Source organism: Phyllostomus discolor, chromosome 14, assembly GCF_004126475.2.
Source record: "Phyllostomus discolor isolate MPI-MPIP mPhyDis1 chromosome 14, mPhyDis1.pri.v3, whole genome shotgun sequence".
In the NCBI taxonomy this organism is placed as follows: Eukaryota; Metazoa; Chordata; class Mammalia; order Chiroptera; family Phyllostomidae; genus Phyllostomus; species Phyllostomus discolor.
Window position 1 is genome coordinate 44339918 of NC_040916.2, and position 20583 is coordinate 44360500.

A 20583-nucleotide genomic window follows, 5' to 3' on the forward strand; every position below is an offset into this window, starting at 1 on the left:
CTCTCTGGACCTCAATTTCCCAATCAATAAAAGAAAGTATTTGTCTAAAAAGATCTATAAGTTGCTTCTGCATCTAAAAATCTATGTATCAAAATAGCAAATGTCAATTAAGATGACAATAAACTTGATCTGTAACTCTTGTGGAATGAATTGTTCTACAGATAAGATTTTAACATAGCCTTGAAACATCAACACGATGTTTGTACTTTAGCCAACTGGGATCCAAATCTCCAAAGTGCACTGCACACTTCTCTACCATTTTCTGCTACACCTCACAAACCCCCTTGAATTATCACAGTCGTCATTTTGATCATGAACATTTTACTAATTAGTATATGCCAATTCCCTCAGAGCCTATTAACATATGTGGGATGGTTTTCCCATTTTTAAAAATTACCCTGGCTTCTACTTAGAGTTGTATCTTTTCCTAGTTTTTATGCCTTGTCTTTTGCAGTCAGTTACTATTTCAATTTTAATCTGCTATGGATTCAGAAAATAGATCAACAAGCTTATCAGAGGATTGAATATAAAGAGAAAATAGGTCTGGAATAACAGCTTGAATAGTGTCCTACAAAGAAAATGTCTTTTGTTACTCTTATTTTGGTTACTCATAGACCTTTTATACTTACTGCCTTGTTCTTAGCTATGTTCCAAATGGCTGAATTCTATATGTTGAAAAAAATGGAACCAATCTAGGGTCTCCCCTCCAACCCCATAAAAGTTTATTGTTCCTTAAAAAGACTTTAACTGGCAAATAGTTAGGGAAACTTGGACAACCCACACTTTTCACAGTATCCACAGCCCCATTTGTGTCTAGAAATACTAAACAGAACCTAATTCTCCAGCATTTAGCTAACAGAAAAACTATAAAGCATTCCATACCAGAGCCACCAAGCTATAAGGAACAGAAGGAATATGGGTTAGCCAAGAGTAGGAAAAGGAACCACAATAAAAATCAGGAGAATTCCTAGCCTTAAACTAAAGACAAAAATCAAAGAAAGGAAGAGAAGTGGGTAGAGAAGAGTGTGGAAAGGAGGGAAGGAGAAAGAAAGAGAAGAAACATTTTAAACATCTTAAATCTGCAAGGAATGGTAAATGAATATACTTAAATATTTATCATTTATTTTTATTATTTCTCAAAGAGGGAAGGGTTGTAAGGAACATGTGTAGAGGACACATGGACAAAGCCAAAGGAGGGAAGGATCGAGGGAGGGAGGAGGGGATGGCTGGGGTGGGGGAAAAATGGAGACAACTGTACTTGAACAATAATAAAAAAAAGAGAGAGAGAAAAAAGATTGCCTAAAAAAACAAAACACTTGAAATACTAATTGCATTAATTCCTTGATTATTTAGAAAAGCCCAAGTCTAAAAAGCTAATTACTTCTCTGGATTTTGTTTTAAACACAATATGATTAAATTAATTGATTCATGTTTTTAAGTCTTTTTTTTTAATATCATCTATTAGACTACCAGAAACTTGCTGTGTAAAGACCCTGGTCTCTTCCTAATTAATGGAAAATAAAATGCTTCCTCATTTGTACTCTAATTCCAATTCTCCTAAAGCCACCTTCCCCATTTTTGATGAAATATACACCTACGTGAAGTCCTTCTTTATACATATTAATTTCTTACCTCTGAAGAGCAGCTGAAATAGAAATAAGACTCAAAGAGTAGCTAATCAATTACCATTTCTATTTCCTTCTAATTTCTTTTTAAATTTAATAGTCTCTGACGCTTCCAAAGGCTCAGTTTCTAAAAACAAGGCTTCATTTTAAACATCCAAATTATCTCATCGTATATATGATGTATATAAATATTTAAATATTGATAAATACATCAAAATATATTGAAATATTGATATATATATTTCAAAACATATTGGTAAATACTTGATAAATATCAAGTATATAAATATTGAAAATTTCTGGTCTCTGCTACCGAGATACTGCATTGACTTAATGTTGTATGTATTACGTGAAAGATTTTTGCTCTATACTTGACCTTGTCATTTTTAGTTATATTTCCCAATATTCAATAAACATCTGCAATTAGCTGAAGGTCATTTTTAAATTACCTAATACTATATAGACTTAAAAAGAATTATTGGCAGGGAAAATAAAAAACCAAAGACAGCCCTGTCTGATGTAGCTCAGTAGATTAAGTATGGTCCTGCAAACCAAAGGGTTGCAGGTTCAATTCCCAATCAGAGCACATGCCTGGGTTGCAGGCCAGGTCCCCACTGGGGGGCTTGCAAGGGCAACCACACATTGATGTTTCTCTCCCTCTCTTCTCCTTCCCTTCCCCTCTCTAAAAAATAAATAAATAAAATCTTTACAAAACAAAGACAAAAATAACGGGTTCATTATTTTACTAAATAAAACTTGGAAAAATACTCAAGTTGTATGCTAATTTAAATTGAACAGGTTGCCCTTCTCTATGAATAGAACTTAAAAGTTCCAGTCTTCAAGACTGTATAGCTCCTCACTCACTAAGGCTCCAAACAAGTTGGAGTTCTATTTTTTCCCACACTAGTTTTATATATAAAATGGTATCAGAGAAAAGTTATCATTAATCAGTGATATGATCTACCTAACCAATGTAAAAGTCATTAGGAAAACAAATGAGAATACTAACAATTTCTAATCTAAGGAAGACACTATTTTTAATAGTAACAATTTATTGTAAATTATAAATTATGTAAATAAAACTCAATAATTTAACATTAGGAGAAAATATTTAAACTCCCAAAAGTTGGAAGATCATTTGTTCAAGTCAACTGACGTTTCCTGCAAGCCCACTACGTTCCAGTCGACACACTGGGTGCTGAGACACAAAGAAGAATGGCCCTCCCTCCCCTTAAGGTTCTCACCACCTAGCAGAAAGTGGCCAAATAAACAAGTTTTTACAAAAGTGTCTATAGGCATTAGAAGCCTATCAAGGTTCAAAGGTAACAGAGAAAGGAGTGATTATCTATGAAAAATTACAAAAACCTTCAATAACAAGGCAACTCCAGAGTTGAGTTTTTAGAGACAAAAGTTCAGGAGGCATGATTTGTATGTAAGTTACACAAATATAACCACATATAAAATTTCAAGGACTTGTACATAAAATCAGTGCACTTTACATGCTTCACTATATTTATGTTTACCTCATAAAAAAGAAAGTTCATCGGGGCCATGGGTACAAAGTCATTTCAGGTAAACAATGTATTGTTTCCTCTCTCTACTAATAGAATACTCACATTATATACAGACAGAAAGGCAAGAAATAGCTTCGGGTGACAATTTAATTTGGTATTGAGGGAGATGCAGCCAGAGAAGGAAGCAGGGGCTAGATAATGAAAAGCCTTGTGTATCTTGGTAGCAACAGGGCAAAGCACGAAAGGGTTTTAAGCAGGCCAGTGATAGGATCACATCTGCGTGGACACTACACGGGCAAGCACCTCGAAGGATACACCTTAGTGGTGAAGCTGAATTCAGAGAGGGCATTTAGAAAGCTACAACAAAAGCACAAGCAAGAAATAATTAGGGGAAAGAGAAATCTTGAATGCCTATAATGTGCCGGCAACTAGGTATTTTACATGTATTACTTTGTTAAATCCTTAAAACAATCCTATGAGGTAGGTATAATCTAGGTTTTCTCAACGCAGAAACTGAGGGTTGGAAACAACTGTAAAATGTTTCCACCATGCCTCTGAGGGCAGAATGGATCTGAGAGATATCTGGGCGGTACAATCAACAGGTGTCTGTGATTATGTGGGTATAGTCTGAACCGGGGGAAAAATGACAGGCAGACAGACAGACACATGCAGCCCACAAGTTAGAAACAACTCAGATTTTTGCACACCTTACTTTTTATAGCACTTAGCCCTATTCTTAAATAATTGATTTCCAGTGCATGAAAGAAGGGTCTGTTCACCTGAATTTCCTCTCTCATTAAGTATGAGAGACCCACTTCCTCTTCTCCCTCTCCCAATTCTGAGCCTGCTTCATCTTCATCCTCTTCCTCCTCCTCTTCTTCTTCCTCCTCTTCCCCATATCCCTCAGTTGGACCAGCTTCATCTTCCTCTTCATCATCTTCATCTCCATCTTTAAAAGGATTTTCAGAGATGAACAAATGGCTGGCCAAATGTTTCTTGATAATAATACTGATCTTTTTAATCCTTGCCCCAATCACTTCAAACTCTTAAACCAAAGGTGGAAAGTATCTCAGGGTGATTTTATTTTTTAAAATGTCCCTTTTATAACATCCATATTTACTACTCGAGAAATATAGTCTCTAAGTGCTGAAAATTTATCAATGTAAAGATTTTCTTCAAACCATCACATGTACTGGTTTGTTTTACTTTGTGGACACTTCAAAACCTGCTTGTCTATCACTCTTATCATTTTATTACATTGTTTATCTATCCAATCCTTTTCAAGTAAAAGTAACAAAGCGTGCCATTACTAATAACAACTATTTTGTCATCTTATCTATTACTCACCCATTTATCCAAAAATATATATATTCATCATCTAATTCTAGAGCATTTCCATCACCCCCAAAGAAACCCCACATCTGTTAGCAATCACTCACCATTCTCCTCCCCCCCCTGCCCTGGCAACCACTAATCCACTTTGTGTCTCTATGAAATTGCCTATTCTGGACATTTCAACATGAATGCATCTGGCTTCTTTAACTTAGTAGAATGTTTTCAAGGTTCACTCAGGTATCAGTACTTTGTTCATTTTTATGGCTGCATATTATTCCACTGTATAGATATATCACCTTTTGGTTTTCCATTTATCAATTGTTGGAATGGGTTGTTTGTACTTTGTGACTATTACAGGTAAAACTGTGATGAATAGAATTTTTTTAAAAATACTATTTTAAAACTTGCAAAAAAAACCTCAACAATAAATAAATAAATAAATAAATAAGTAAACATACATTGCCACTTTTCCTGGGTGATTTATATGGATATAAAATTGCATGGACCCTGATACAACAATCATTAAACTCCCTGAAAGCTATCAGAAATCTAAAAGAAGAAATACAGGACTAGGGCTCGGGTTTTTTAATGTTTCTTGTCTTATAACATCTTTGCTTTTCTCTACCTAAAGGTCCATGCCCAATGTAACTTGCACGGCTAGAGTGGAGGTTCTAATTGTGACACATTTATAAATATTACGAATGATTACCTTCATCCTCCTCTGCTCCCGAGTCTGGTGCTTCGTTATCCTCCTGATCAAATCCATCTAAGTATGTGATCTGCTGCAGCATTTCAAAAACATTCTCTCTATAATCTTCCAGGGTAGTGATCTCACAGTTAAACAAGTCAAGACTTTTCAAATTTTTAAGATTTTGCTGGCAAAGTAAAAAGTTAAAACATATTCAAGATTTAAAATATCATGATATTTCTTTTCAATTCATAAGCCAAAAAATATATACTTGAAATCAAGAGAATGGTTTTTGGATCTTTAGAATTTTATAATGAAAGATTATCACATCAAGATTATTATAAGATTATGAAAGATTATTACATTGATTTTCTTAAATGAGGCCCTGGCATGACACACAAACTCTACAGAAGTAGGAGCTTTGCTGCAGTTCACTCCTGTGTCTCTAGCACCTGGCTCGGTGCCTTACTTACAGTAGGCACTCAGTGTATTTTGTTGACAGAATCTAGGCATACATAAGAAACAACAATACATGTTTACTTTAAATCCACAGTCAAGCTTACTTTCAACAATTTCAACCTCTTCACAAGCTTTTTTAAAAATTAAGCAACAATTTTCAGAGCTGTACTTTATCCATCTCCTTTTCCTTTCCTCATACCAGAAAACAAATTAGCAAATAATGAAATAACTCAAAAAATCATCAAGAAGGCCCTGGCCGGGTGGCTCAAAAAATCATCAAGAAGGCCCTGGCCAGGTGGCTCAGTTGATTAGAGCATTGTCCCATGCACCAAAAGGTTGTCGGTTTGATCCCCAGTCAGGGTGTGTAAGGGTAAGGATTTTAAAACAAAAATCACCAAGAAGGAAGGAAAAGGAATAGAATTTAAGAAAATAATAGAAATTTTCAGACCAGGTATTCAACTCCTGAGGTTGATAATAAAATAAAGTTCTCAGCATTTAAAAAAATTAGCTGAATGTTTTACTCCAAAGGAAAAGAAAGCCTTAGTCCTCTAGATCAGCAATTTTCAAACTCTGTGCTGCAATTTTTAAAAGATGCGATACCTGACTACTTAGTCAGGGGCACTGACCTCTTTTCCCCTATAACTGTCAACTAAAAAAATGACAACAGTCAACACAACAGCCATCCTGTGTGAATGCCCTGTCTTGAACTATAAATATGTAGGTCATATAATGAAGTTATATCTTATTAGTTACGTTGTGTAATAAGGTTGCATCTGATTGGTCAATTCTTCGTACCAGAAATCCTTATATGCAAGTATAGGCACCCAATTTTTCTAAAAAGTCACTTGGAGCAAAAAGAGCAGGTAATTACTAGTATTTTTTTAGTAAATCAATCAAAATTATACATATTATTTTGTCAAATCAGCAAAAAATATCTCTTTTGGTATGCAGCAGAATTTTAGTAACTAGTTTATATGTGCCATGAGACAAAAACAGTTGAAAATCACTGGTCTAGATCACAAGAAATTCAGATGTTTCAAAACAGTGAAATACACAGGATAACCTCTCCTCTAATATTATATTTGTCTAAATACACAGACAAATGTTTATCAATAATTTTCACAATAAGCAGAGATAAAAATTTCTGGTATGTATGAATTTCCATTTTTATTCTGATAGATAACATCAGTGAAAATTGTTATTTGAAGTACTATGAATGTAAAATGTATTTTTTTAGTACTTAGAAACCATCTAAAATTTTTCAGTGTTTCAAATAGTCTTCTAATATTGGTGTCTCATTTGAGAGGAACTGATTAAATCAAAACATGTACCTCCCTATCTCCTTTTACTTTTTCCCTTCCAGTTTGGTATCCCTTGCATGCCTTTTAACCTCCTCAGTGGATAAACAAACAAAAATGTGTCTAAATAAATGAGCAATATTTTTGTTTCTGCCAAAACACACACACACACACACACACACACACACACACACACACACACAGTTCTGGCTCATGTGGTTCAATGGATTGAACACCAGCCTGTGAACCAAAAGGTTGCTGGTTCAATCCCTGGTCAGGTCACATGCCTGGGTTGCAGGCCGGGTCCCCAGCTGGGGGCATGCCAGAGGCAAGCACTTGATGTTTCCCTCTCTTTCTTCCTCCCTCCCCGCTCTCTCCAAAATAAATAAATAAAATCTTTTGGAAAAAAAAAAAATACACGCAAATCTCAGAAAATACAACCAAAAAAAGCAAGCCCAGAGATAAGCCCTTCCACTTACCAGAGCTTCTAGTGCACTGATATCTTTGATTTTGTTTCCACTCAGATTGAGGTAGGTAAGATTAGGACATTTCTCTGCCAGGACTTCCAAGCCTCCAGAAATTCTATTGTTACTAAGTTCCAACTACATATTCAACATGGGGAGAAAAACAAGGAATGGTGAGGGCTCAGGACACATCAAAGATTTTTCAAATATATCAATTTGAAGGGGAAAAAATTGTCATTGTCTCTGGCTTCAAGACTGTCACAAGTGACTAATTTCCAAAATCCACCTACAACCACCAAACAGTATATTAGAACAGATGGACGCTCCATTTACAATGGAGTTACATCCAGATAAACCCACCGCTGTAAGGCGAAACTATCTCAAGACAAAAATGCACTTAATATACCTAACCTAGCAAACATCATAGCCTACTCTAGCCTATCACATACACAGAACACTTGCATTAGCCTACCATTGGGTACAACCATCTAACACGATTAATAATACACTGTAGAACAGCAGTTGTTTGCCCTCACGATCTTGGGACTGGGAGCTATGGCTCATTGCCCCTGAGAAAACACTGTATCGCCTATTACCCTATTACTGGCCCAGCAACAGATCAAAATTCAAACTTTGTAGTGCAGTTTCTACTGAATGTATATTGCTCTCGCACCATCATAAAGTCAAAAAGTTGACAGTCAAACCACTGTAAGCTGGGGACTGTCTCTATAACGGCTCCTAATGTAGGTTTGGTTCCAGTTGTTTAATAGTGAGCCTTTACGTTTCAGAGAAAAACATGTGGTAGATGTTAGACTGAAACTCATGCCATAAAGTTATTTCATTATTAAATTTAAATTTCTAAAACCAATATTAGAGCTGATTTCAAAATCCTACATAGCCCTTTTGCTTACCTCTAGAAACTTCAAACCCTCTAATTAAAAGGCAGAATGGTCATTCCATTTGGCCAAAAATTAGAAATAGCTGTTGGCAGTCAAATCATGATGCTCTCATGCCAAATGTCAACTTACCTTTTGAAGTTTACTTAAGTTGGGAAGCCTGGCCAGTGAACTTAGCTCCACATTAACCATACTCAGAAACTCTAGTTTTTTAAAAGTATCATTCAGGCCTTCAATTTCCCCATTGACACAATGGCAGTTATCAAGGACTAACTGTGTCACCTGTAAGAGAAAATAAGCATGATTCTTTAGTTTGAGGTCTTTTTAACAAAAGACCTGGGGTCCTGACACTCTGGAAATGTGAATATTAAAATCACCAACTAACCTTTTAAATTTAAGCTTGGACTATGAAGTTTAATGCCTGCTTCAAATCACTAATACATTAAAAAAAACTTTTATAAAGGTCCCATTTTGAAACTTGTTTTTGACTAATGAGAAGAATTCTTAACATCAGGCCATATATTTACACAGTGAGGGGACACCGAGAATACTGGAAAAGGATGCCAGTGAGCTGCTCTAAAACAGCAGAGTAAAGAAAATAAGCTGTTTTACTCAGTTTTTCCATTTAAAGCCCCTTATCTTTGGTCAATAAATGCCATGATAACTCAGAAGTACCTTGTTACCCTCCACGAAGAGATGTTAGAAAGCTCCTTCTGAGGCAGCTCAGCTTTCGATGTTGTTTGTTCTAATATCAAGGCCAAACAATGTCATCCAGTACAATAATACATCCTTAACAAAATGTTATTTCTCCCTGCCGTTTGGTAGCATTTTTGTGACCTTCTCCCCCTTCCTGGGATGGGGTGGGTGGTGGCTGGATCCTCTATTAGGTCAGAGTTGTAGAACAAAACTTTCTCATGTGCACCTAAATGGACTTAATCTTAAGGGGGAAGCAAACTGCCATGACTGTCCATTGCCAGTATATTTGAAATATTTTGAGAGCTAAAAAATTAGCAACAAGGAATGCCACCTTCTCTATTTGAAAATGACTTCTATGTAATTACGTCAGTGAGCAGAAAAGGCATCATGATCTGTTTAGAGATAAGGGGACCACAGGCCAGAGGGTGAGAATGACTTGCCCGGTGTCACACAGCACGAGGCAGAGCTAAGCCTCCACTCGAAGTCTTCTGACTCCTAAGTCTTCTGTCTAGCTGAGCAGAGGAGAGGGCCACTATATTTAATGTCAGAAAACCAGTTCTCCCACTTGACTAAATAACTGCATGGTCCTGAGACTCCACCATTAACCCATCTTACCAGTTTGTCTGAAGGAGTAAAGTAAATAGCAAAGAGGAGAAGTCCTTTGTAAACCGTAAAATACTATGCAAATACAAGAGACCGTTATTACACCATAGGGGAGGAAGGAGACACTGCAAAAAAGCAACATCCGGCACTTGCCAAAACTGGAAAGGAAATTACTACGATAGAGTAGGTAAACGAATGGGGGGAGGGGTAAATCCACTTTTCCATCCCAAGACAGAAAAAAGCATTCTAAAGGTGTGCAGCTGAGCGACAGCTTTTAAAATTTGACTTTGTTTTTTTCTGAATCCCCTAACGAGCAGGTTCTAGAAAACTTCCAGTTCTCTCTAATAGTGGCTGTTTCCTCCTCCCAGCCACCTGCCAATTTCAGGAAAACAAACTTTTTTTTTAAGTACGTAAAGATCTTGGGTTCCCACTCTGCATGCCAGCACCAGAGACCCTACTTGTCTTTTATGCTGGTATACACAGGCATCGCCTCCACCTCTGCTAAAAAATTATATCCCTTACATCCCAATTTTTGGATTTATCTCAGAGGCTGCAGTTGGCAAAACCAGACGCTTTCCCTCTGCGATGAGAAGTGTGAGGTTCCTCGTTGGTCACGCAGGCTCTGGCGACCTGCAGCTCAGCCAGACGGGGGAAACCCCACAAGGGGCGGGGACTCTACGCAAAAAAGGGGTCGCCCCCCCAGCCCGCGTTACCCCGGTGCCTCCACCAGGGACGGGAAGAGCTGGGTGAAGCCGAGGAGGCACCATCGGAAAAGAGGCGGAAACGCCTCCCGTCTGACCCCCCCAAAAGTTGACCGCAAAGCTGCCTCGCGCGTGGCCCCTCCCAACCCCGTCTCTTTAACTAAGGCGACAGCAGCGAGCGCGCATCATTTAGTTTCGCCGAACCCATCTTTAAAGCACAAAACCCCTACGACCCATTTGTCGAGTTTCGTGAAACTGCCTCCGGGGATCAAATTCAGAGTGGCGGCCACCACAAGACACGGCGAATATCGTTACACCGCGGGGGGTTTACTCCTCTAGTCCCCTCTCCGCCTCCGATTACAACGACGAGTCCCCAAAACTTACCCGCGGCCCTCCGGCCGCTGACCCAGATTCCGCCTGCCGCGGTGGGCGCGCGCCGCTTCCCCGGGGGAGTGGGCGCCGCGGGCAGCTGGTAGTCCCCGACTGCGCAAGCGACCCCGGCCGGGCCGGTGCTACGACCTCGGACGCCCAGGGGCCTCGAGGCCAGGGGCACCCTCACTCCAAAAAAAAGAGTTGGCAGCACTGAAGAAAAGTTGGACTAACTTCTCAAGCGACGATGGCTGTGGCAGGGTCGAGTGGGACTGGGGGGTCGCAACCATGCCGCCCGCCTACAGGAGGAGGAACTCCGGGAGCCGAGCGGCCCCAACACCCTGCTTCCCGCCCCCACAAGGCCAGGACGCCCGACTCGAAAAAAGGAGAAAGGGAGTAAGACCCCCGCACACACAAAACCCCCCCTAGAAACTTAAACCCTTCGCCATCTTAAGTAAAAGATTTTAATGATTTAAAACTTCAAATTAGATAGTTCCCCCCAATCTCAGGTGGGGGTTAATTCATTACCCTTCCCCACACACCCACCGAGGCCCCCCGAAACACGATCCTCCGAATACTGGGTTGACGGGGAAGGGGAGGGGGCTGAGTCATCTCACCTCCTCCGGGGCTCTGTTTCTTAACTCCAGGTTAATCCTCTTCTTCATCTCCATGTCCTCCTGCTCTTTCGGCTACTACTATCCTTGGTTATCCTGTCCTGCCTTTCCCACTAACCCCAACCCTCAAATTATAAAAGATTCAGAAATGAATGAAAAAAAAACGCAAATATAAACGCCCACCACCACCACCAGATAGGTATGAGGAAGAAAGAAAAGAATAGCAAATGGAGTCCAAGGAGTTGGACTCCAACTCAGCTGCCAACACCTCCTTGTCCACACACTCCGCGCGCACTCACATGCACACACACACATACACACCCGCAGTTCCTTCCCCTTCAATGGCTGCTCAGAGACTGAGGCTCCATGACACGGCACTGCCGACCCCCTCTTCTACACTCCACCCACCTCCCAAATATATTGGTTACTTCTTTAACATCGCAATATTCCATTGGGCTGCACAAATGTCCATCAGTCTTGAGGGCGGACCTAAACCAGAAAATCGGTGTCTATTAGCTACGACCAAGCGCGCAGTTAACTCCGATAGGTCCAGGAAGATGTTTGTCCCAGGGAAATTATTTTGAATCCCAGTAGCCCCCCTACTTTTCTTTGTGTGGTTGGCGCGCTTTCCCTAGGTTCTCCGGCGGTTTTGATGCCTGTAGGGTTTGTTGGGGGGGGGGGGGGGGGGTTATGTTTTTATTGTTAAAGGGAGAAAGAAAGCAATCTTCTTACGTGCCCAAGTTGCGAGACTGGCAATTCGAGACAAGGCAACACACCGACTCCTGGCGGTTTTAAAGCACAACTCCTGGCTTTGCAGGCAAGGTGAACTGCAACATGCACATCACATGAAAAGCATGACTTCGTGGCACTACCCTACCAGGGTCAGACTTTAATGCAGAACCAAAGCCAGGATAAAGATGGTATTTTGACTTCCACCACGAGGGACTGACCGATTTTGAAAGCAGTTGGGTGAAGTATGTAAGTTAGGCACCTTTAAATTAAACTACCCTGCAGGAATTGTTAACTAAGGTAGTTGTTGCTGTAATAAGCACTAAGGCCTTGTAGGAAAGACAGTGCTGGCCAGACATTTAAGTCACAAAGAAATGGTACTGCCATCCTTCTCCTTTTGGTTGATTTCCTTTTGGTTTGATTTCCATGGAAATCGGCAGGTAAAAATGTGCTTTTAAAAGTCGGTCAATGTGGGATAGAAAAGATCGGGTTAAGAATGATTTCTTGAAAATTTGTCCTGGGAGTCTAAGTTTTCTTAGTTCTTGCTTAAATTCTATCCTTTTCATTCCCCTACACAATTCTCAGGATAAACACCCAAAGAAATTGAGTACAGTTTAGGGAAGAAAAGGGTGAATTAGTCCAACCTCTCTCAGAGTTTAAGTTTGCTATTTTAAGGTATCGGGTTCAAGACCTGCGGTTTCCCAACAGACCCTTCATCACTCCACCATCCCACCGCCTTCCCCCATACAGACACACAATTTTCAAGTAGGGTTACATTTAAAATGGAAATATTTGGTATTTGGCATGTTAACTACTTTAAAGAAAAACAAGATAACGATTGTCTTTTCCCTGCTAAGTGTTTCCTTTGAATTCCCTGCAAGGGAAATTTGGGATGATGAAGACAGACAGAGAGGGAGAGCTTTTCATATAAAATGACATCTCTAGGGGGGCAACTTGGATTTAGTTAAATTTGTTTGTTTTGCTTATTTAATCAGGCTAAAGGAAGCCAGGATGATATGAAAACTGAGCCAAAATGGACTGAAGAACAGTTCAAGGAAGAGTTAAAAACCAAGGGAAGGGGAAAAAAAAGGCTAAAAAGAAACCAGAAAGCACATATTAATTAGTACCAGTTTGCGAAGAAGTCCTAAGTTCAGATCCCAGCAGCCACTGCGGAGACTGGTACTCTGGACTGGAATCCCAAAGAGAATTCAGGAAAGGAGTTCGGGTTTAGGAGTCATCCACATGTGAGTGATACCTGAACAAACAAAACAGAAACAAACTCATATAGACAACTGAGTGATGGTTGACTGAGGGAAAGGGGTTTGGGAGACTGGGTGAAAAAGATGAAGGAATTAAGAAGTACAAATTGGCAGTTATAAAATAGTCATGGGGTGTAAAGTACAGCATAGGGAACACAGTCAATAATATTGTAATAACTCTGTATGGTGTCAGGTGGGTACTGGAAACATCGGGGGAACACTTTGTAAAGTATGGTTATCTAACCACTGTGCTGGACACCTAAAACTGACACAAAATAATATTGAATGTAAACTGTAATTGAAAAAATAAAATTTAAAGTTTAAAACAGTACACCATAGTCAGCACAGACAAGAATCCACCAAATAAAATGAGCTTTCGCCCCATATCCTTTGTCCCCACCCTCTTATCATCTTTTATCGGCATTACTTCAGTACCTTGAAACTTACCTCTTTCCAGTCTTAATCAAGAAGCCAAGATAAATAAGATGCTGGGGGAGAAAAAATTCCCCATAGGGCTGGTGAACAGAAAGGAAGGTGCTTGGAAAGAAGTTGCATGAAGAACATTACCAGGCTAGTAGATGGGTGTATGGAGCTAAATGGATGAAAGGATGAAATGTGATCAGGAGAAAAGCCAAGCTCGCGGACTAGAACATGTTTGAAGCTGAAGTAACGAGGCAGGGTTTAAATGGCAGAATGGAGAGTGAGGGTAAGTAATCAGGAGGTAGATGAAAGCAAAGGAGCAAGGACTGGAATGAGTAAGAGGGGGATTCAAAGTATGCCCTTTAATCCAACAGTAAGATATGATATTACTTAACTCCTCATGTCTTCAATGTTCAAAAAACTAAACTCATCATCTGTGCTGAATATCTTCTGTTGCCCCTCCACATCCACTCTTCACCCTCCTCCATCCTGCTCTGTGCTTTCAAATGCCCAGAGTTTGGTCTGTGGGCAATTAGGAGTCCAGAAAAGAGTGAGGTCAGGGTATTCATTCCCCTTCCTCAAGGCCGGGTCATTACAGGAGGGCCGCTGCAGAAAGCCTCAGATCTCTGAGAGCCGTGATGAACGCTGCAATGCACCTCCCCAGTTTTCCCTCAGAAATGAAGGACCTATTCCCCCAGTGCTGAAATTACTGCTGGGAGATGAGCTTCAGCTGTCAGCCCTGAAGAAAATTGCCTTGCCCAAAGTTATACCTCCTTCGATGCCCCAGCCAGCACTTTGCCCTGACCTAGACAAACTGAAGGGTCATTCTTCCCAGCTCCAGAGCACCCCTGCACTGTCATTCCGTTTCTCCCACTGCTTAATCCTGCTCCCTTCCCCTCCCGCAGATATTGAGACCAATATCATTCCCCAATAAATGTGCTAGATGCTCTTTCCATCCCAGAGTCTGCTCCCTGGGGAAGCTAACTTGAGAAGACGGCCTTCTCCAAGTACCCGCCCTCTGAGGAAGACTGAATTAACCTATAGGAGAGATCACGTGGAGACACCTTGAGCCTACATGAAGAAGGTAAGAGGTACCCACCCAGCCCCCAGCTTCTCCAGCCCCAACTTTTCCAGCTCCAGCCACTGTCTGATTGCAAGCACTTAAGAAATCCTGAGCCAGAACCACCCAGCTGAGCCCTTCTCAAACTCCTGTCCCACAGAAACCATAGATAATAAAATAATAGTTATCGTTTTAAGCCTCTCAATTTAGGGTTGCTATGCAGCAGTAGTAACTGAAACACATTTTTCTGTCCAAACCTTACTAATGTCCCCTTGCTCTGTATAGGGGATAATCATTCTGCTCTTTCCCTTATGCTGTTCTTCTACCTTAACCAAAAGGATTTTACCTTCTATGATTTTCTTAGGACCTAATAAATGTTCTATTTATCCAGTGTTTATCCCATTTTGCCTTGCCACATCTCCTATATGTCATGTGGTTCTTTCTGGTTCTCCCAACCACATTGGAATTCTCTGGAGAGAATCCAAGCCAGCAATGTGGCTTTCTCTGGCGCCACTCACAGGATCTGGCAGTGTTGAGCACACAGTGTATACTCAAGACACGTTTAGCAATTGATTATGTCTCAAATAACTCTCAGGTGGCACTTTAAATTCATACTCCCATTAGGAAATAGAGTTTGGTTGATGCCTTCTTGGGGAACAGGTGATGGAGTATGAGCAAAGGATAATTACAGACTCTTCTTCCTCTTAACTTTTTTACCTTTCTCTTTTCCAAACTAGTTAATTTTCAGTCTCAAGATCAAACTAAGCCAGTGCAACTAATGCCAGTGCATTCTCTCTCAAATTCAGAATGATTTGCAACCACCAGAAATCATTCCTACCCATATCTCTGAGCAATCCTGTCCCAGAAAATCACCCAACAGGTCACTACTGCTCCCCTTAGCGCCAGAACAGATATTCAGTACTCAGAGTACACCAACAATTCTACATGCCCACTGGCTAATATCCTGGAAACCTTCCAGGTCCACACACACATGGTACTCCCATCACGGGGTGGAATCTACTTCCTCTCCCCTTGACTTCGGGCTAGGCTTTGCGTTCACCAATAAAGTGTAACAGAAATGACCCTGTGCCAGTTCTAGGCCTCGCCCTTAAGAGCCTGGCGTTTTGTTTTTGCTGTCCTGAGAGCTGGATCTCAAGTAGAGAAGTTCAATTACCCTGCTGGAGAGAGAGGCCATGTAGAGAGACACGCCCTAGAGAGTGAGAAACTGTGAAGGAAGCGAGTCCAGACAGCCCCCAGCCGCGCCAGTCACCCTGCTGGACGCCCCAGCCCTGTGAGTGACGTCATCATGGATCCCCCCCCCCCCCCCCAGCCCTCGTCAAGCATACCAACACCAAGTGGGGCAGAGACAGGCCACCTGCCATGCCATGCCCAAATTCTAAAATCTTAAGTTAAAAAAGTACACAGCTTTTAGGTGATTTCTTAGCAATAAATAACTAAAAACAAGGGTATGCCCAAGATCCCATGATTAGAAATTGTGATGATAAATTTCAAACTTAGTTCCTCTAAGTTCAGATCTTTTTCCAAAGGTGAGTGCTATAATCCTGTTGAAGTCATGTGTACACAGTATGTTCTGCTCCCTAAAATATCATTCTTACTCCCTGCTGATGCCCAGAATGCCACAAATAGATATGCAATAGTATGATCCCTATTGAGATACAAACACTTTAGGATAACTAATAAAACTTAATCACTTCATTAAACCATAGTTGAAAATATTTATCAGATTTTTAAAATATAGTTTATTGATTATATATTACAGTTGTCTCATTTATCCCCCCCCCCTTTATTGCCCTCCATCCAGCACACCCGCTCCCACCGGCATTCTCCCCACTTACCGTATTTTTAGGACTATAAGACGCACTCTCCCCCACCAAATTTGGGAGGAATAATGGTTGTTAATGCTGCGGTTGAGTTCTGTTTACATTTACATTGGTGAGATATTATGCTATTTATGTTATTAAATATTTTACCACATTTTTTGCTTCAAAAATTTTTTGCCTATTCTCCTCCTCTAAAACATAGGGGTGTCTTATGGTCCGAAAAATACAGTAGTTCATGTCCATGGGTCATACATATTAGTTCTTTGGCTTCTCCATTTCCTATACTGTTCTTAATCTCCCCCTGTCTATTTTCTACCTACCATCTACGCTACTTATTCCTTGTACCTTTTTCCCCATCCTCCCTGTATTCCCTGCTGATAACCCTCCATGTGATCTCCATTTCTTGGATTCTGTTCCTGTTCTAGTTGTTTGCTCAGTTTGTTTTTGATCTTGTTGGTTTTTCTCTTTAGATTCAGTTGTTCACAGTTGTGACTTTGTTTTCATTTAATTGTTAGTAATTTTTTGTCTTCTTTTTCTTAGGTAAGTCCCTTTAACATTTCATATAATAAGAACTGGATGATGATGAACTCCTTTAACTTGACCTTATCTGAGAAGCACTTTATCTGCCCTCCTATTCTAAATGATAGCTTTGCTGGATAGAGTCATCTTGGATGTAGGTCCTTGCCTTTCATGACTTTGAATACTTCTTTCCAGGCCCTTCTTGCCTGCAAGATTTCTTTTGAGAATTCGGCTGATTGTCTTATGGGAACTCCTTTGTAGGTAACTGTCTCCTTTGCTTTTGCTGCTTTTAAGATTCCCCTTTTAAGATTCTCCTTATCTTTCATCTTAGGTAATATAATTATGATGTGCCTTGGTGGTGGCTGATCCTGGCCAGCAGGATCCGTGTATGTTGTGGCTGCTAGATAACAAATACACACAGACTACAGAAGTCCTGTGGATAAAAAGGAATGGCATGGCCACTCTCTAAGAGCTGGTGAGAGGGCCAGCGAGAGCCAGTCCCTGCCTGGACAGGCTTTTATTGCTTCTCTGGGCTCATTACATGGAGGATAGTCCTCGTTTACTATGCACAGGTTCACTGCAGGGGATTACATTTTACAGATAACAAAGGAAAGAATGGGTCCTGGCCAGCATAGCTCAGTGGATTGAGTGCAGGCTGCGAACCAAAGGATCGCAGGTTCGATTCCCAGTCAGGGCACATGCCTGGGTTGCAGGCCATGGCCCCCAGCAACCGCACATTGATGTTTCTCTCTCTCTTTCTCCCTCCCTTCCCTCTCTAAAAATAAAAAAATAAAAAAGGAAAGAATGTTACTAATTACTTCAAGGAGAAGGGCCAAGGGGAAAAGTGGTTGAACTGGTCACACTCCATACTTGAGAGGTTTAGCACAGACTTTAGGAAGTTACAGTAAGCCCTTGCTGCCTCAGTTCAGGGTAAGGGAGTTCTAGCAAAAGCAAGTCTCATAGCAGTCTATGTACAATGCAGGCCTGAAGGGCCCATTCCCCACGGAAAAACCTCTCTGTGGGTATGGTCCTGTATGCCACTTGCTCCCCACCGGTTTTCCACATGAGTGCTGAGCTACATTTCCATGCCATGTGAAGCAGTTCCCTACACTTGGTGTGTACTTCCTTGGGTCCAACTTCTTTGGGACTCTCTGAGCTTCCTGGATTTCCTGGAAGTCCATTTCCTTTGCCAGATTTGGGAATTTCTCCTTCATTATGTTTTCAAATAAGTTTTTAATTTCTTGCTCTTCTCCTTCTGGCACCCCTATGATTCAGATGTTGGAATGTTTAAAGTTGTCCTGGAGGTTCCTAAGCCTCTCCTCATATTTTTGAATTCTTGTTTCTCCATTCTATTTTTGTTGAATGTTTATTATTTCTTCCCCCTGGTCCAAACCATCGATTTGAGTCCCAGTTTCCTTCCTGTCATTGTTGGTTCCCTGTACATTTTCCTTTATTTCACTTTGCATAGCCTTCATTTTTCCCTCTATTTTGCAACTGTACTCAATCAATTCTGTGAGCACCCTGATTGCCAGTGTTTTGAATTCAGCATCTGATACGTTGGCTATCTCTTCATCATTTAGCTGTATTTTTTTCTGGAGCTTTGATCTGTTCTTTCATTTGGGTCATTTTTGGGGGATCTGGGTGTGCCAGTTGTGTAGGAAGGAGTGGAGCATTAGGTATTCAGCAGGGCGGGGCAACCTACGTAGCTGCATTGTGGCGCTGTCTGTGGGGGAAGGGTCCAAGAGGGAATGATGTGGCTTGTTCAGCTGTCAAGGGTCTTTCAGTCACTCCGGCCACTACCCGCAAGCAAATCGGGCCCTTCTGGTGCTGATTCCCAGTGAGTGGGTTTGTGTATATTTTAGGGACCTGTGGGTGTCTCCAAGGAAGTCTCCTGTGAGGCTGGGAGTTTCTTCCGCCACCTCAACCCCTGTAGGTTTTTTCAGTCAGAGGTCTGAGGCTTTATTTCCCTGTGCTGGATCCCTGGGTTGCACAGTCTAACTTGCTCCCCAGTTGTTCCTCCTGGTTTATCTGCACACAAATGTGCAGCAGATAAACCCACTCTGCCAGCTGCCACCTCACCCTGTCCCTCTCCACACCTCCTACCGGTCTGAATGAATGTTTATTCTTTAATTCCCTGGTTGTCAGACTTCCATACAGTTTGATTTTCTGTCAGTTCTGGTTGTTTTTTGTTTTTCAATTTGTTGTTGTTGTTCTTTTGGTTGTGAGAGGAGGTACAGTGTATCTACCTATGCCTCCATCTTGGCCAGAAGCCTCATCAGATTTTTTTAAGAAAAGGTTTGGATTGTCACCATGAATACTATAAAATGATTAAACTACCCTACATTTTCCAGGTTTTTTCCAATCCAATGTTTTCTTTAATTTGGAATCCTTTTCTCTGTAGGGGTAAATAAGTGACAAAAAGGGAAGCATGAATATTGTTACAGTAAACCTTTGACTATTGCTATGTGAATATGAAATTCTGTGAAAATCTGCAAAATATTTAGAATTCTAGATTAAGATTTTCCAATTTGAGTCACCTCTTTATGAGCTAACAGAGTGCAAACTAGTTCTAATATTAGCCAAAGTCAAACAAATTAGAAGAGTAAATCTCCTAGAAATCCATATTGCAATATCAAATAAAAATTATTTAGAGATTTTGCAGTCTAAAAATTATTACCTCATTGTATTCCTCAGCACAGATATAAAAACAGTTGCCTTGAAAGAAATTTGTAACCTTGGCCTAGCCAGTTGGCTCAATTGGTTGGATGTTGGAAACCGTTCTGCCTGGTTTCAGGAGCTGTAACCTCAACAACAGGCAGAAAGGCCCCACGGCTAGGGGACCTTGGGACCATAAGCCACTAAGGAGACAAAACTTATCCTCCTGACAGTAGCACAGCCTCTGCCTCCTTCACCTCACCCTACTTGGCCCCTGGAAGATGGCTGGATAATCAATGACGGGTAAGATTCCTTAAGGAAGGAATATTAAAGGGGGAGGGGGGGGGGGGCAAAGGGGGCCTGACGGCAATATACTATTACCAAAAGGAAACCCCCAGGTTCATTATGTCCACCGCCTTATAGTAAAGATATCTCTCAATGCCAGAGATTCATGAAAAAGAAAGGAAATGTTTATTTAATGCTATGCAGACTTAAAGTAGTGACCTAATGTCTTCATCAAAATCCCAAAGTCCCTTAAAACACCCATAAACACACACAGTCCTTCCTTCCCCCTTTTGCCCAGTCTGAGGTACCGTATCTCAGGAAAAGAAATAGAAGTCCATGGCTCAGGCAGCCCCCAGTTCTTCCCAGTAATCCATGCTCGGCTGGTAGACCTCCCATGGTTCCCGGCACCATCAGCTGTGTCGCCGGGATCTCTGCTAAAGCCAGGTGGTGGTTCCCCCTTCTAAAGCTGCAGGAGTCCCCACTCTGGCAAAGCCGCATGGTCCTCTCTGCACAATAGCTGTGAGAGTCTCCACTAGGCCAAAGCCATATGGTT

The 20583-nt window shown here is 41.0% G+C and overlaps 1 protein-coding gene across 6 annotated transcripts in view; it reads right to left on the reverse strand.

The window, feature by feature from the left end:
- ANP32E (acidic nuclear phosphoprotein 32 family member E) overlaps positions 1 to 20583 on the reverse strand; it is a 42852-nt gene that overhangs the window by 3667 nt on the left and 18602 nt on the right. The window contains exons 2-6 of one of the 6 annotated variants that reach the window (XM_028503029.2): positions 13119 to 13246; positions 8412 to 8561; positions 7399 to 7521; positions 5184 to 5349; positions 3919 to 4088 (exon numbers count right to left, since the gene is read on the reverse strand). In XM_028503029.2, the coding sequence (XP_028358830.1) occupies positions 3919 to 4088; positions 5184 to 5349; positions 7399 to 7521; positions 8412 to 8471 (519 nt within the window). In that variant the 5' untranslated portion in view covers positions 8472 to 8561; positions 13119 to 13246. Of the gene's footprint in view, positions 1 to 3918; positions 4089 to 5183; positions 5350 to 7398; positions 7522 to 8411; positions 8562 to 11265; positions 11679 to 13118; positions 13247 to 20583 lie in introns of those variants that run through there. The other 5 variants (XM_036015422.1, XM_028503021.2, XM_028503028.2 and 2 more) reach the window with 5 other exon arrangements.